Source organism: Priceomyces carsonii, assembly GCF_900007245.1.
Source record: "Priceomyces carsonii strain CBS4050 genome assembly, scaffold: Debaryomyces_carsonii_scaffold_2, whole genome shotgun sequence".
Lineage (NCBI taxonomy): Eukaryota > Fungi > Ascomycota > Pichiomycetes > Serinales > Debaryomycetaceae > Priceomyces > Priceomyces carsonii.
In genome coordinates, this window is record NW_026946675.1 from 72,119 (window position 1) to 86,582 (window position 14,464).

Genomic DNA, 14,464 nt, shown 5'->3' on the forward strand with positions numbered 1-14,464 from the left:
GGACATGATAAAGATATTAAAATTTAGCAAATTTGAGCCCAATAGGCAAAATAAAATATTATGAAGAAGCTCCCCAGAGTTCGAGTAGAGTACCAGTACCACCTTTGTTGTAGATAGGGTCAGCTATGGGAAGAGGAACGTTCTGTGCAACCATCACATCCTTAGAATTATCATAGTGACCATTTGCCTCCTTAACTTGTGTACTCGAAACAGATTTCCACCTTTCACCATTCATTGGATATAATCCCACGTAGCGGTACTCTTTATCATACCGTTTAGAGCAATGGGATACACCAGCAGGAATGACTATGATATCACCATCTTTAATGGATAGCTCTAAATAACTGAGCTTTTTAAGGTCTTCATGTGTCATACTGCTAGGATTGTAGTTCACGTCTAAGCCAAGGATTAAATCAGACTGCCCTGAAATCACAGCGTACGCTTCATGTACATTGGGATGATAGTGAGCTCTCGTTATGCAAGGAAAAACGCCCTGATTATTAGTTACTTATACTAAATAGCGATTTCAATCAGATTTGCTTATACTTACTAATGCCTCCCAACCATTTTTCATAAAAACTCTGTTCATATGATCAATGTATTCTTTATTTTTGGTAGCACCGGTTACCAAATGTTTATCTAAGACGTTTCTGTATACTAAAATAGGCAACTTAGAATTTGGGGTCGTCTGAGTAGTGACATCAAAACTGTAAGACTCTATATTAGGTACGGTTTCATGTGCCTCTGGCATCTTATCTAAATGACTCCCAAATAGTTTGTAAAATAGGGTACTGTAAGGTCCTTATATCTAACATTCTTTCACGCTAAATTCAGATAAGGTCGCGGGAAACTTATTCCCTAAGAGGAAAGTATGAGAACACAATAGATCGATATTTTCTCTTGGATAGCATAAAGAGATACTATTTATGTAAGAATCATCAGAACATTTTATATGCTTTTAATATAAATCAGTAAATTGCAGCATGAAAAGGAAAAGATAAACAAATGCTTATTACGATGTTCAATATGATTGGAGAGCACTTTTGAAAATTATACATTGCAGACGTAGAAGCTTAAGACCTCTAGTAGTCATCGGCTACAGGGTCAAACAATTCCTTTTCTAAAGCATATTAAAAAAAAGAGATAAAGATAGTGGAAAACTGATTATTGGAATCTGGATGGACGATATCAAGAGAAGAGCGATAAAAGATAGCCCATTTAAGAATTTATCTCATGAAATAATAAAACTTTTGAACACCTTCTTAGCAAATTTGACTATGCGAATTTTGACTGGATAATTTAGACCAGTATAAGAACTTCAGCTTTTCTTCATAGTTATGAGAATCAAAGAGATTATGCTATGCCCTAACGAACATCATCTTTTTCTCATGTACTCGCTTTCTCACAAGACACGTACGACCAGTGCATAAGAGGATCGAGCTGTAGTGCTCAAGATATGAAAAAAATAGCAAATAGTAAGAAAGGTTTTGGACATCATCTTTACATTGCTCCTTAAAATTGGCAGGGTTTGTATAAAGTATAAAATTATCAACAAAGAGAAGCAAAAATGCCTAAAAAAGGTTATAGGTGGTAAATCAGTTCGACGTGGAATTTCTTCATTTTAAATTGTCTTCATATTCATATCGGAGTCTAGTCTAGTGAGATATGGGCTATTTTTCTATGACTGTTGTCATAACTGTTGTCATTTTGGAATTCGGTCCTTACAAAGTAATCATGCTTTTAAGTAATCTCATGAGACTCAAAGTCAATTAATTTGATCTACTCAAGTTTGAGCGGGTGCTTGGCTAGGAACTCCTCCAAACTAACAGGCTTCTCACTCGCCAGCTGAGTCACCATTTCAGTCGAAAAAGACTTACTTCCATAGTACCCATAACCTTTAACGTATTTGAGCATTTCGACAATTGCCAAAGCAAACAGAGGAGGAAGAAATGACTTATAGGTTTCTTCATCAACTTTTACGTATTTAACTGTCTTACCACTCATCTTGCACATAATATTTGCAGTTTCTTCTAGCGTGTACATCCGATCGTATGCTGCAATTTTTTTACCCTCGAACTTTTCAGGGTCCAGAAGAATCGGTGCGATAAACTTACCGGTGTCTGCAGCGATGTCAATAAGTGGGACCTGTACATCACTTTCCCCAATCCCAAAAATGCCGTAAGTACCATCACCGAGAGGTTTGGGAGACATATTTTCTAGGAAGTTTTGCATGAATGATCCTGGTATGTAGAATGCACTTTTGATAGGTAATCCTGTTATGTACTCTTCAACAATTGCTTTCGCATCGAAGGGAGAGACATGACGAAGTTTACCCTTGGTGATTTCGCTTACGTTTGTTGATGAGCTCCATATCAAATATTGAGCAGCAACTTTAATAGCTGCGTCTGCAAGCTTTTTTCCTTGTTCGATTTCAAGCTCTTTCCCGTCTTTCAGGCGTTCCGTAACGGTAGTTGCGAAAATCGTGTGCGCGCCTTTCATGGCTTGTATCATGGAACTTTCATCATTAAAGTTAGCCGTGACGATTTCTATCCCCTTCAGTTGAAGAGCCTTAGCTTTTGATTTTGAGGCATCTCTGGTAACTGCTCGAATCTTGAACTTTTTGGCTAAATTACTGTCCTGAAGAACTTGGGAGATGACAGAACCACCTTGTTGGCCGGTTGCCCCAAAAACAACCAAGATATTCATAATTATTCAATAGTTAAAAAGTTGAAGGCTAAAATCTATCCGAAGTCAAATGGAATAGTAAAGTCTGGTCATAAGGTCAATGACAGATGGAAAACACTCTGTTTTATATTGATAGAGGACGCAACGATAAAATTTGATCGAGAGCTCGAGCGAGCCTCCGAAATAGGAAGCTCGCTCGAGATTCATTCGCCGATTTGAGCGATCGGGAATGTTAGAAATAATACATGGAGTCTATAGCAGTTGTATAACACGTAACATCAAATATTTATAGATGACTAGTAGGTAAAATAGGATGGAAGTTTCTCTGAAGGACTCAGACATTTTCTCGACACTTTCCAGGGCTATAAGGTCTATTTTCAGAACCGCACTTATTGCTTCAACTAATGCCGATCCAGCGGAACACTTAGAGTGAAAATACAGTCCGATGGGCCCTGTTTATTACCTAACTCCGCAAATTTGATTAAAATTAGAAAATAGAGTGGCACTAAAGTGATACAACGAGAATAGTGAAAAATCACCACAAAGATTATAAGTATTTACGTGTACCTCAAGAAAGTTCGATTGATCTCCAAGCGCACTCATGATTCTAGCACATGTTTTATTATGCTTTTTAAGAATTAACCCTTAAATTTCTACAATAATCCTTGTACTGAAAACTGCACAGACTTTTTATATAAGTTTAAGTTCTAATATGAGTAACTTAAATATTTATTTCCGCTAATTCTGTTACTTTGCCATTCTATTACATTTCACTTGCACTCTCTGATATCTCTAGATTGATGTCCAATTATTTTGTTATGGCTATTATCAACTGATTTCAAACTCTACAGTATAACATCTCCTTTCACGTGATCAATATATATACCACAATGTACATTAGTTTAATCGTTTATAAAAAAACTAATTACAAAGCATGACAAAAAGACGACCAACTTTAACTTGCAGAAGATGCAGAGAAAGAAGAGTTCGTTGTGATAAGCGCAAGCCATGCTCTGCTTGCATCAGGAATAAGTCACTTGAACTATGTGTATACGAGAGCAGTAACGTATTGCTTCAATCTGAAGATTCAGGATTTCAAGTCTTTAAGGTTCCTATTGGATATCGAAAGGATACCAGTGAAAAGATTATATCGAGAAGCAAAGGTATTTCACACCTATTATCAGAAGTCAATGGTAAAAACCGTTATGACCGTCCGGATGAAACGATTAATTTTTATGGTATCTGTTCGCCACTTGACAGAGAACATATTCCAGATACGGGTCTTGGGCCTTTATCTTGGGACTTCATAGAGAAAAAAGAACCAGCTATGCGCATGTTGTTGGGATATAAGAAATTGAGTCTTTTACAGAACGATACGAGTGTACGAGACGACCTTGACTGCTTGAAATCTCGAGAGGACATAGATCCATGCCATTTATATGAGACTACTGAATCTTTACTACATGTAATTCGGACGATTTTGCCGTCAAGAGCTATTACATGGAAGTTAATAACAGTATATTTCAGGTATATATATGCATATTGGCCCTTTTTTGATGAGGATTACTTCAGAGTTGAAATATCTAACATAATAGGCGACGAAAATGTTGATGGAGAAGTGATTTATCCTGTTATCAGAAATAAAGAAACTTTTGCATACTTAGGATGTTTATTAGTTATTTTACGTGTCAGCTATTTACTATGCATTTTGGATAACAAGAACTTTGGTAATATGAGTTATGCTATAACCAATGAGGCTATCTATGTTGCAAATTTGTTTTTGAGGCGATATGATCTCACATCGAGGGTTAGCTTGCCTGTCTTGCAGTGCGCATTATGCTTGCGACTTCACCAAAGGATTGATCCAGAAATTGCAGAGGGATTTAATCAGAAGGTAAATAATAGCATTAATACGGGCATGCTTGTTCAAATGGCATATTCACTTGGATTGAATAGAGAACCACAAAGATATACTATTCGTGAAAAAAGATTAAGGAAGAAAATTTGGACTATATTACTGATTTTTGACGTATTGGAAGCCAGCTCATCGGGTTCTGTCTTATGTATTAACAGAAATTATTGCTCGACAAAACCTTGCGATGTTGAGGATTTTGAAGAAGGAAGCAAGAATGCCCTGTCCTCCTTGGAAAGAATTGTCCTTCAAAATTTCAAGGATCTGTCTTTTCTAGTAAAATATAAAACAGATATAATAAATAAAGTTTTGGATGTGAATGGACGCACAAAAGTATCAGATTTCGTACAGTTAATGAATAATTTTGAAATTGAGGCATTCAAGAGTGTTGGTTTTTTGAGAGACTTTTTGACACCTGCTTTTTTAGATTCTACAGAATTGGAAACCTACAACAAAACATACAAGGCTAAGTTAATTTTAACGACAAGGTCATTTCTTTTACCATTATATGTTCATTTATGCCTTTTCTTTGAAAGTAGAAGTATTCTGGAATTGAAGCTATTTTATGAAAAAAAGACACAATGCGTCATCATGGGTGAAATGTTGCCAATTTTGCTTTCCCTCGCAGAAGATTCAAATAATTTTTGTGGTCCAGTCGGTGTCTTGATTCTCATTTCTTCTTTCGTACAAATATTGCACAGAGCAAATCTTATAAATATAGCGATATTCATTAGATTGAAATATCACATGTACCATTTCGAAAATATTTATGATCATGCAGACGAAAAGCAGTCAATCCATTTAAATCTTGAAACAGTGGTCCAAAAACTTGAGAAATGTATTCTCATTTTTTTAAATTGCGTAAGTAAACTTTGCAACGAGTACCATCATTCAGGCGTTGTGCCTCTGGTTTACAAGTCCTACTTAAATGCTACTAAAGAAAGAGAGTTTTATGAAAAGCGTCCGGGAGACGAACTTTTTGAAAAGACCGTGTATACGAATGAGCACCTTAAGCAAATGAATATAATTTATAATGATGCGTTGAAATGTATAGGACCAGCTTATGCCTCAACCTTTTCATTCGACTTATTGGACGGATATCATGAATGTGAAGATTTTGTTGACCTGAAACAAAATTGGCCTGGAAGTTGTGCCATCTAGTTTTCCGGAGCTTCATGAAAATGATAAAACAAATAATAATTTCAGCATAGTGGGACAATATTTCTCAGAATTCTCCCTCCAGCTTAGCTACAGAATCAAACGGTCAACAAAATCTTCTTGCAGCGAATTAAACAATACAACAAGAACAATTGAGAAAATTGAACTGATTGGCCAAGATTACTAGGCGAAATTAACTTAACATGCCTAGCATTCAAGTTCAGTTTTAAAATCGTCTCTTTAAGTGGCCAGAAATCAGGTCGCTCATTAAGAGAATTCGATGAAGGTTAATCAAGGATTAGATATAGCGTATTGAAGTTGTTTCAATTAGAGAAGAGAATGTCATCATTTCAGTACATACTTATCATCAATTGAATGCCGTATTTTGAAGTTAATGCCAAAGAAACGAAAAAAGAAGCAATGATTAACGGGCTGAGACAAATAGATACAAGAAACAAATAATATATTTCATACAACTTGTAGTGAGATCGTCTTATGTCCCTTCCAAACATTATATGCAAGATAACATCGATAACCCTTTAAAATATTTTCTTCCAAGAAAATAGACTTACAATAAGCTGCATAAGCTTGTAAGCATGTGACGACGCCTCCGCACTTTTAAAATAATCCTTTTTCGTGGATTGAAGGTTGCCACAAAATGCTACCAGGAGCCACTGAATATATCGCTTAATCTATGAAATATAAATTTATAATCCTAAGTTACTAAGTCTGTTCTTAGGCACGATTAATAGTTCTTAAAGAATGATTACCAACAAGAATGGCATCGAGGGAACGAAATCGCACGACTTTTATCGAAAGGCGTTAAGGAGAAATTTTTGTGTGGCTATTTCACAATCACGTGATGGCAAAATTGCGTTATCAGAGATGAGGTTTGTATTTTCTATAAAAATGCATCGATACTAATGGTAGAAAGAATGGATTAACTTGGGGTACAAAATGGAGAAAACTGCTGATAAAACTGAAATAAATGACTTCGAGACTTATGATGTATCTGTTGTAGATGATAGTACCAAGTTGAAAAGGAAACTCAAAGATAGACACCTCTCGTTGATTGCACTAGCAGGAATCATTGGCCCTGGAATTTTAATTGGAGCTTCCTTGGCGTTGGAGAATGGTCCCGCCAGTATGTTGATCAGTTTTATGATATTAGGGATAATAGCGTTTGCGATGATGCAGTCCTTAGGAGAATTATCGACGATGTACCCTACGGGTGGTGCATTTTCAACCTTAGGTAACAAGCTTGTGGATCGTGCTTTCGGTGGTACATTAGGATGGTACTATACGATTATATGGATTGCAGTGTTAGCGAATGAATACAATACCGTTGCTGCCATAATGCAATTCTGGGGTCCTCAAGTTCCCCTTTATGGATATGTTCTAATATTTTGGGCTTTTTTCTTGGGTTTTCAATTTTTAGGAGTTGGGGCATTCGGGGAAGCCGAGTATTGGCTAGCGTTATTCAAGATAGTCGGATTGGTTGCATTCTACATATTTTCCATTGTTTACGTTGCTGGAGGGGTGAAAGGAACCAAGGCTTTCGGTTTTCATTACTGGAATGACCCTGGGGCATTCAATCATGGATTCAAAGGGCTCGCAAATACTTTCGTGTTTGCCTCTACTTTTTACTCTGGTACTGAGTCCGTAGCATTGGCCGCAAGTGAAAGTAAAAACCCTTCCAAGGCTCTACCGAAAGCAATTAGACAGACCTTCTGGAGAATTTTATTGGTGTATTTAGGTGTTGCAATAAGTTATGGACTAACTGTACCATATAATGCACCTGAGCTTGAGGCTGGTACAAAAACCTTAAAATCACCAATGAGTATAGCACTAGCACGAGCAGGATGGTCACAGGGCGCACATTTGATTAACACTTTTATCTTAATCACTTGCATATCTGCAATTAACAGTTCCATATACATTGGATCCAGAACGATAGTCAACCTAGCGGTCGAAGGTTCTGCCCCCAAAATTCTTAGAAAAGTTAACAGGCATGGTGTTCCATATAATGCTGTAATTTTAATGAACCTTTTTGGATTATTATCGTTGATGAATATAAGCACTGGTGCTGCTGAAGCTTATAATTATATTGTCAACTTATCTGGTGTTGCCGTTTTTGTTGTCTGGGGAGCTGTTTGTTTCCTCCAAATAAGATTTAGGAAAGCATTGAAACTTCAAGGGAGAAGTCTCGACGAGTTACCATATAGAGCCTTATGGTTTCCTTGGCTTGCCTGGGTTGGTCTACTTTTGAGTATATTTCTTGGCTTGATTCAAGGATGGTCCTATTTTAAGCCCTTCGACGCTGGCAATTTCGTCGACGCCTACATTCTTTTGCCATTCTTCTTTGTACTTTTCTTTTTTTTGAAGCTCGTAAATAAGACAAAGTGGGTAAACATACATGAAGTCGACTTGGACTCTGGAAGGAGAGAAGATCTTGATACTAAATTAACCTTAAGTTCCTCTGGATGAAACTCTTTAATACACGTTAGTTTGTAATTAATTTTGGATCAACAGTCCCAGTTTGATTTCAATGGAGCTGTAGTTTTTTGGAATTTTCTTTGTCTTAAAATGTTGTCTTTTGATACCTTAAATTGAGACTGTCTACAAATCATGCAATACAATTGACGATAAGTTTTAAATGACTACATGAGAAGAGTTCAATGCCTCGGTACATTCCTAGTGCAGTATTTTTGCATTTAGACTATAGGAAAATGAAACCTTCAAATGTGCATTGGAGCTAATTAAGAATTTAAGCTCTTCCATATACAATTTTTTTTTATAGCTCTGGTTCTTCTCGCAATTAGATAGTCTCGTTACCACCTAATCGAAACCATCTGCTATCTCAAACTGTCCAACTTTAAATTTGACGTTGTTCTGCTTCAAGTACTCCTTTGTGTCGTGATAGTTCTTTACTCTTGCTCTTACATAATCTGTTCCTATCACTGGCGGCGTTTTCTTATATAAGCCTAACCTTTTTAATACAGGAGAAGGTGCAATTTCGATTTGTGCGTTATCACCAGGGCGCACAAAGTAGAAAGCACCAATTCGGGGAGCATTCACCTGATCCGGGGGAGGTCTTACAACGCGATGAATAGTTGATTTAAAATAACCTCCACTCCAAAAATTCAACGTATCTCCAATATTGCAAATGATTCCACCTTTAACAGGGGGAACATATTTCCACAGACCATCTGATAATTTAATTTGAAGACCAGAAACCACTTGATTGTATAACAAAGTTAAACTCCCGAAATCCGTATGTCCCCTAGACCAAGTATTTTCAACTTTTGCATCATCTTCCTTAGATCGAGGGTGATACTTCATGAACCTTACATGGTCATCACTTGGATCATCATACAAATGTCTGTCCACAAAATAATTTTCGTCAAGCTCTAGTATGATTGCGAAAAGGACAAGGAGTTTTCTTACCACTTCAAAAGATCTTTTTGAAACTGTTTCAAGTTCTTCATGATAATCTTGCACGAATTTATGCTTATGGTATTTTTTGAATTCACCATCTTTTGTAAACTTTGCAATGTTTAAAATCTCAACATTATCTTTAACTGAAGTTCCGAAAACATTCTTATTGCCTTTTTTCTTGTAGCCGAAGTAATTCCCTTGCAGAAAGTCAACTTCAATTTTCTTTTTCTCATCGTCAGAGTATCCATCAAAAAAATACTGCCCAAGCCCAAAAAACTCATGCATTTCACTTTCTGATATTCCAGTCCCTACAACAGTCCAAAATCCGTCTTTTTTTACAGCTCTTTCAAGATCACTTGCAAGCTTTTCCTTGCCTCCAGGTTCGTCAAATGTACTTAAGTCAATAATACTTAGATCAGCCCAGTCCAAGTCATATTTTGTAGGAACTGGCTCCTTCCATTTTTTGGGGCCCTCTACAGATGTCATATTTTCAATATTCCAAAACGTATTTTTTTGGTTAGATATTATTTCAAACATATATAAGGTGCGCGTGTTGCGAATTTCTCGATCTGTATTTGTTATCGCCCTTTGACAAAACTGTGGTGGCTCTAAAATAATTTCCCCAATGCTAGACGGAATTTTATTTTATTCTCAATCAGCTATCAGGCGCTGAATGATTTTAGTGGTTAACACTGTGGCTAATACTAATTATCTTAATGAACTTTCTTATGTGATTGATAAAAAAAAAAAACCCTATTAAATATGGAAAATGCTCTTCTCTGAATCTTGATGATTCAAATTTAAACGAAGGGAAACTTCGTTTTAATAGAAAGTAGGCAGTTAGACAGCTTATAAAATGATCGAAAAGCCCAATGAATATTTCTTGTCAGACCAGATAAGTACAAATAGCCAAAAATCAAGTCTGATCAATAATTTCGAAGAGACAACAACTTCTTACAAGAGAATACTAAGGAAAATCGACTATAGAGTATTGGTTCTTTATTCAGTCTCATATATTCTTGTTCAAATCAATAAGGGAAATATTTCGAATGTTGCAATTCTCAATGCAGAACAGGGAAATGATATTAAAACAGAGCTTGGAAATTTAAGTTCCTCTCAATGGGCATGGTGTCTTTCAGCATTCTACTACCCATATCTTATTTTTGAAGCTCCATTCACTCTTCTTGCAAAGAAATTCTCACCAAAAGTATGGCAAACAAGAATAATGATTTCCTGGGGAATCGTTTCGATGTTGCAAGCAACTTCTTTTAATTTTTCCGGAATTATAGCCTCAAGATTTTTTTTAGGATTCTTTGAAGCATCTTGGTATACTACTGTTTTATACCATATGTCTTTCTTCTACAAGCCAAGAGAGCTTCCTAAAAGAATAGCTCTTTTCTACTCTTTTGGGATGTTAAGCAGTGCTTTTAGTGGATTATTAGCATATGGTATTTCGTTCATGAATGGTGCTAGGGGTTTAAGTGGTTGGCGGTGGGTGTTTATATTTGAGGGCATTCCGACGATCTTACTTGGATTCATTCAGATTTTTCTTCTTCCCAATTACGTTCAAGAAAGCTCGTTTTTGACTAGCGAAGAAAAAGAGGTAGCTCTCAGCAACCTCCCAAAGACTTCCCCTAAAAAAGATGATAAGTATTTCGATTGGGATACTATAAAGGTACTTCTTCGAGACCCAACGTTTTACACATATATTGGTGTATGGCTTTTCCAAGGAATTGGAGGATGGGGAATTTCTTTTGTGTTACCGACAATAGTATATGAATTAGGATTCACGGATACTGCAAACACTCAACTAATGCAACTTCCGCCTACTATATTTGGCTTCATTTTGTTGAACGTTTTAGGTAATTTGATTCACAAAAGATTTCTCAAATCGTTTCCAGTGGCATTTACATTGTCACTCATTCAACTAATATGTTATATCGTACTTGCAACAATAAATAATAGTGTTGGAAAGTATGTTATGCTAATAATAGCGTAAGTATAAAAACCCAACTTGGTTTTTGCACCCAATTCTTCTTAGACTTAATTACTAACCAATTTTATTTTAGCACGGGAATTTCCAATAGTTTGTTTCCTATAATGTGGCCAGACAGAATAAGAGTAGTTAAAGGTACTTCTTCAAGTGGACTAGCGATAGGTGCTACCAATAGTAGCTGCCAATTAATGGGAATCATTGGACCATTAATCTATCAATCTAAATTTGGACCTACATATCGCGTTTCATACTCTTGCTCTATAGGATTGTGTGCAGTTTCTTTCATTTTCATTGGCCTAACATGGTATCTCATTCATAGGAGAGGAATACTTGATACTGAGGGAGCTGTCGAAGAATTAGAACTTTCTCAAAATATCACCGAATATGAAACCATAAATGCAGCTGATGAGAAAGACGACGAGAAGAGCCAGGTAAGGACACATTCTCGTAATATATTTTCTCTGTAATGTAATGATAGATCGTCCTTTCATAGCATACTAGTTCTCAATCAGGGTAATTGTTCTTGAAAAAATGTACCAGTTCAATTGTAGTTGAAATTTCAAAAGAGCCTCAATGGTATAATTTATGAATTAGAGATATCAACGACTAGAAAGAAAATATTGTGAATAATAATAATTGGGTTTCTTTCCTACAAAGTTACTCTGTCGAATCACAAATAATTAAATATTGGAGTTAATGGAATGATGACAGATGCCAACAGCTCCAAGTTTGCTTCTACACCTTCGCCTTTCTTTCATGCTCCTCTAAAATAAATTTTTTTTTTTCACTTTCGTTATTATTTTTTTGCAATTTAGATATTTATATAATAGTATCATTCTAAATGATAAACGGGCACTGACCTTCTTACAGGAAAATTCTTGACTAAATTATTTGTCGACAAACGCATCTGTATTTACCATCAAGGTCATTGCCATTTCTCTTTAGTAACCAGTTGGTGCTGATATTGTACCTGTCAAATGTGGGCAACCTTCGGAATCACATCCTATGCTAGCAACTTCGGTACCCCACCACTGAATACGGCTAGATGCCCCTGTGTAAACCACGCAAAAATAGATAATAATGGCTGCAATTGCGACCCCACAGTCTATGCCAATTGCCATCACCAAGTTATATTTTCTCCACCAATCTACGTGTCTGCGACGTATGTAGAAATTAAATATTACTGCAACGACGAACCAAGTTGAGAAATTGAACCCTGTGACCGATGGAATATTTGATGCACCAGCTACCAATAAGACAGGACTGAGTCGCTTAACAAAACTGTTTGGTCTAAAATAAAGTATGGCAAAATGAACAATGCTTATGAGTGCTCCTACTAAAAAAAAGTACAAAACCCATGAATAGCGACCTCCATCTGAGAAAAGCTTATTTCCGAACAAACCCCATACTAAGTGGGTATTAAATTGAGTTTTAGTTGATCTACAAACCATGTTATTTTTCGCGTTCGTGGAACATACATCTTTAATATGATTAACAACATAACCAGCAACTGAAGGGCTCACTAATGAACTCCAAACAGCGGCAAAAAACAACACAGTCATAGTAACCCTAGGCGGAACTCTCATATAATGTCCAACTTTTGCACTTTGTGCAGAATGCATGGAGTGCTGTAATGTTGCAAAACCAAAACAATAAAAGTAAAGCAAAGTTAATGGCTGTCCTTTAAACCAAAAAGCAGAAATAATTTCAAAAAAAGATTGTAAACTGACAGTTATATTTGCCCTTGATTCTATCAATGCTAATGGAAGATAAAGTACGGCCCCAATAACAATCGAAACAATAAATCCTGGAGCACGAATTTGTGAATCATCCCAACCCTCACAAAATGCGAAACCTAGCCCCAAGCCAATTGCCGTGACTGCCAGATACAAAGACCAATGAAACTTCTTATATCTGTACATGATGGCATTATGTCTATCTGGCTGAGAATTTCTCTTTCTGATTGGCTCAATTACATCCGAGCGAAACCTTAAAAGAAACTGCACCATCATTGCTGAAAACGCAGCCAACCCGAGTGCCAAACTTAGTAAAAATGCAATTGGTAACATTACGGGCGAATATTTTTTGAACTTATTGACATCTAACTTCCAGTTGGAGTCAACCACTTTTGATGCATTGTAAGCCTGTCCACTCGTGTCATATATATTATTCGTCATAATGGGAAAATGTGCTGTTTGCCAGCGATTCTGGTAGTATAATCCCGGCATTACAATCCATATCCAGAAAACAAATGATAAAAATATGCAACCAACGGACCAGAAAGGTGTTGTTAAAGGATTATTAAGAGATGCTATTTGGGTCCAGTCTAGTGTTAAAGGAAATAAGCCAAGTCCAGTTTTGACGCCGAAAACCTGAGACAATGCAGCACTGGATGGCTTACACCAACTTATCCAGGCACCGAGAGTGCTCAAAAAAGGCATTAATAGATCAGGAAGCCAATACCATGCGAAAGATCCCGCAAATATGATAGTGAAGAATTTGTAACCTGAAATTTTCCACTTGCCCACTGGAGGATTGCTATTAGAATGTAATACTTTAAATAAAGCAATGTTACTTAGTATACCTGGCCATACACGATCACTTGGTGTCACCAAAATGTCCATTGCAAGTCCGCACCAACCAAATGATATCAAATAGCAGCTCATATTAAACAATATCATTCTCCCAATTCCTATGTCTCTATCGAAGAACTTGAACTGTTCAACTACTAAGTTATTTACTAATCCAGCACTTATTACTAGATTTGAAAATAAATAAATACAGGCATGTTCCTTTCGATTGAACTTTCCTGGGTTTAAATTGAACCCCAACCCAAAAGGAAGAGGAACATAAATTGCTGGGACTATATAAGACCACAAAACTCCCAAGGGATAAGAAATAATCTGTGAGACAATAGACCCAATGCTGATTGTAGGATACCTCATAGAGAAGAATGAATCGACACCTGCAATTACAGCACTGATTCCAAACGCAATAACCCACATTCTCAATGTACTTGCGGGAGCGCTATCATCTTCCGGCAAAAGAAGAGCGTTGACGTCTTCATCGTTAATATCGACCACTTCAGAACCCGATAAGAGGCATTCCTGGCTTTCTAGCATTTGGCTGACCGCATCTTTTTCTTTTGGGCTGTTGAGATCCTGGTAAGAGCTAACTGCTGAAGATACATCATTCTCATCTCGTTTATCCTTTTCAACTATCGACATTTTGACTGAAAAAAGTCCCCAATGTGGCTTATTACCAGATCTTTTGGA

The 14,464-nt window shown here is 36.6% G+C and overlaps 8 protein-coding genes across 8 annotated transcripts; 4 read left to right on the forward strand and 4 right to left on the reverse strand.

The window, feature by feature from the left end:
• Positions 1–58: 58 nt before the first annotated feature.
• On the reverse strand, positions 59–751 carry PRCAT00001483001 (uncharacterized protein; the record flags this gene model as incomplete). The annotated part of the gene is made up of 2 exons (XM_062951273.1): positions 59–493; positions 551–751. The coding sequence occupies 2 exons, from the start codon at positions 749–751 to the stop codon at positions 59–61; spliced, it is 636 nt and encodes a 211-aa protein (XP_062808292.1).
• Positions 752–1,779: 1,028 nt separating this feature from the next.
• On the reverse strand, positions 1,780–2,706 carry PRCAT00001484001 (NmrA/HSCARG family protein; the record flags this gene model as incomplete). Its single annotated transcript, XM_062951274.1, has 1 exon — positions 1,780–2,706. One exon carries the CDS (start codon positions 2,704–2,706, stop codon positions 1,780–1,782), a length of 927 nt encoding a protein of 308 aa, XP_062808293.1.
• Positions 2,707–4,012: 1,306 nt separating this feature from the next.
• Positions 4,013–5,758, forward strand: PRCAT00001485001 (fungal specific transcription factor domain-containing protein; the record flags this gene model as incomplete). The annotated part of the gene is made up of 1 exon (XM_062951275.1): positions 4,013–5,758. One exon carries the CDS (start codon positions 4,013–4,015, stop codon positions 5,756–5,758), a length of 1,746 nt encoding a protein of 581 aa, XP_062808294.1.
• A 954-nt stretch (positions 5,759–6,712) lies between these two features.
• Positions 6,713–8,242, forward strand: AGP3 (Agp3p; the record flags this gene model as incomplete). The annotated part of the gene is made up of 1 exon (XM_062951276.1): positions 6,713–8,242. The coding sequence occupies one exon, from the start codon at positions 6,713–6,715 to the stop codon at positions 8,240–8,242; it is 1,530 nt and encodes a 509-aa protein (XP_062808295.1).
• Positions 8,243–8,593: 351 nt separating this feature from the next.
• On the reverse strand, positions 8,594–9,679 carry PRCAT00001487001 (uncharacterized protein; the record flags this gene model as incomplete). Its single annotated transcript, XM_062951278.1, has 1 exon — positions 8,594–9,679. One exon carries the CDS (start codon positions 9,677–9,679, stop codon positions 8,594–8,596), a length of 1,086 nt encoding a protein of 361 aa, XP_062808296.1.
• A 370-nt stretch (positions 9,680–10,049) lies between these two features.
• PRCAT00001488001 (uncharacterized protein) lies at positions 10,050–11,192 on the forward strand (the record flags this gene model as incomplete). Its single annotated transcript, XM_062951279.1, has 1 exon — positions 10,050–11,192. The coding sequence occupies one exon, from the start codon at positions 10,050–10,052 to the stop codon at positions 11,190–11,192; it is 1,143 nt and encodes a 380-aa protein (XP_062808297.1).
• Positions 11,193–11,293: 101 nt separating this feature from the next.
• Positions 11,294–11,656, forward strand: PRCAT00001489001 (uncharacterized protein; the record flags this gene model as incomplete). Its single annotated transcript, XM_062951280.1, has 1 exon — positions 11,294–11,656. One exon carries the CDS (start codon positions 11,294–11,296, stop codon positions 11,654–11,656), a length of 363 nt encoding a protein of 120 aa, XP_062808298.1.
• A 474-nt stretch (positions 11,657–12,130) lies between these two features.
• On the reverse strand, positions 12,131–14,416 carry PRCAT00001490001 (uncharacterized protein; the record flags this gene model as incomplete). The annotated part of the gene is made up of 1 exon (XM_062951281.1): positions 12,131–14,416. The coding sequence occupies one exon, from the start codon at positions 14,414–14,416 to the stop codon at positions 12,131–12,133; it is 2,286 nt and encodes a 761-aa protein (XP_062808299.1).
• Between the last annotated feature and the right edge of the window lie 48 nt (positions 14,417–14,464).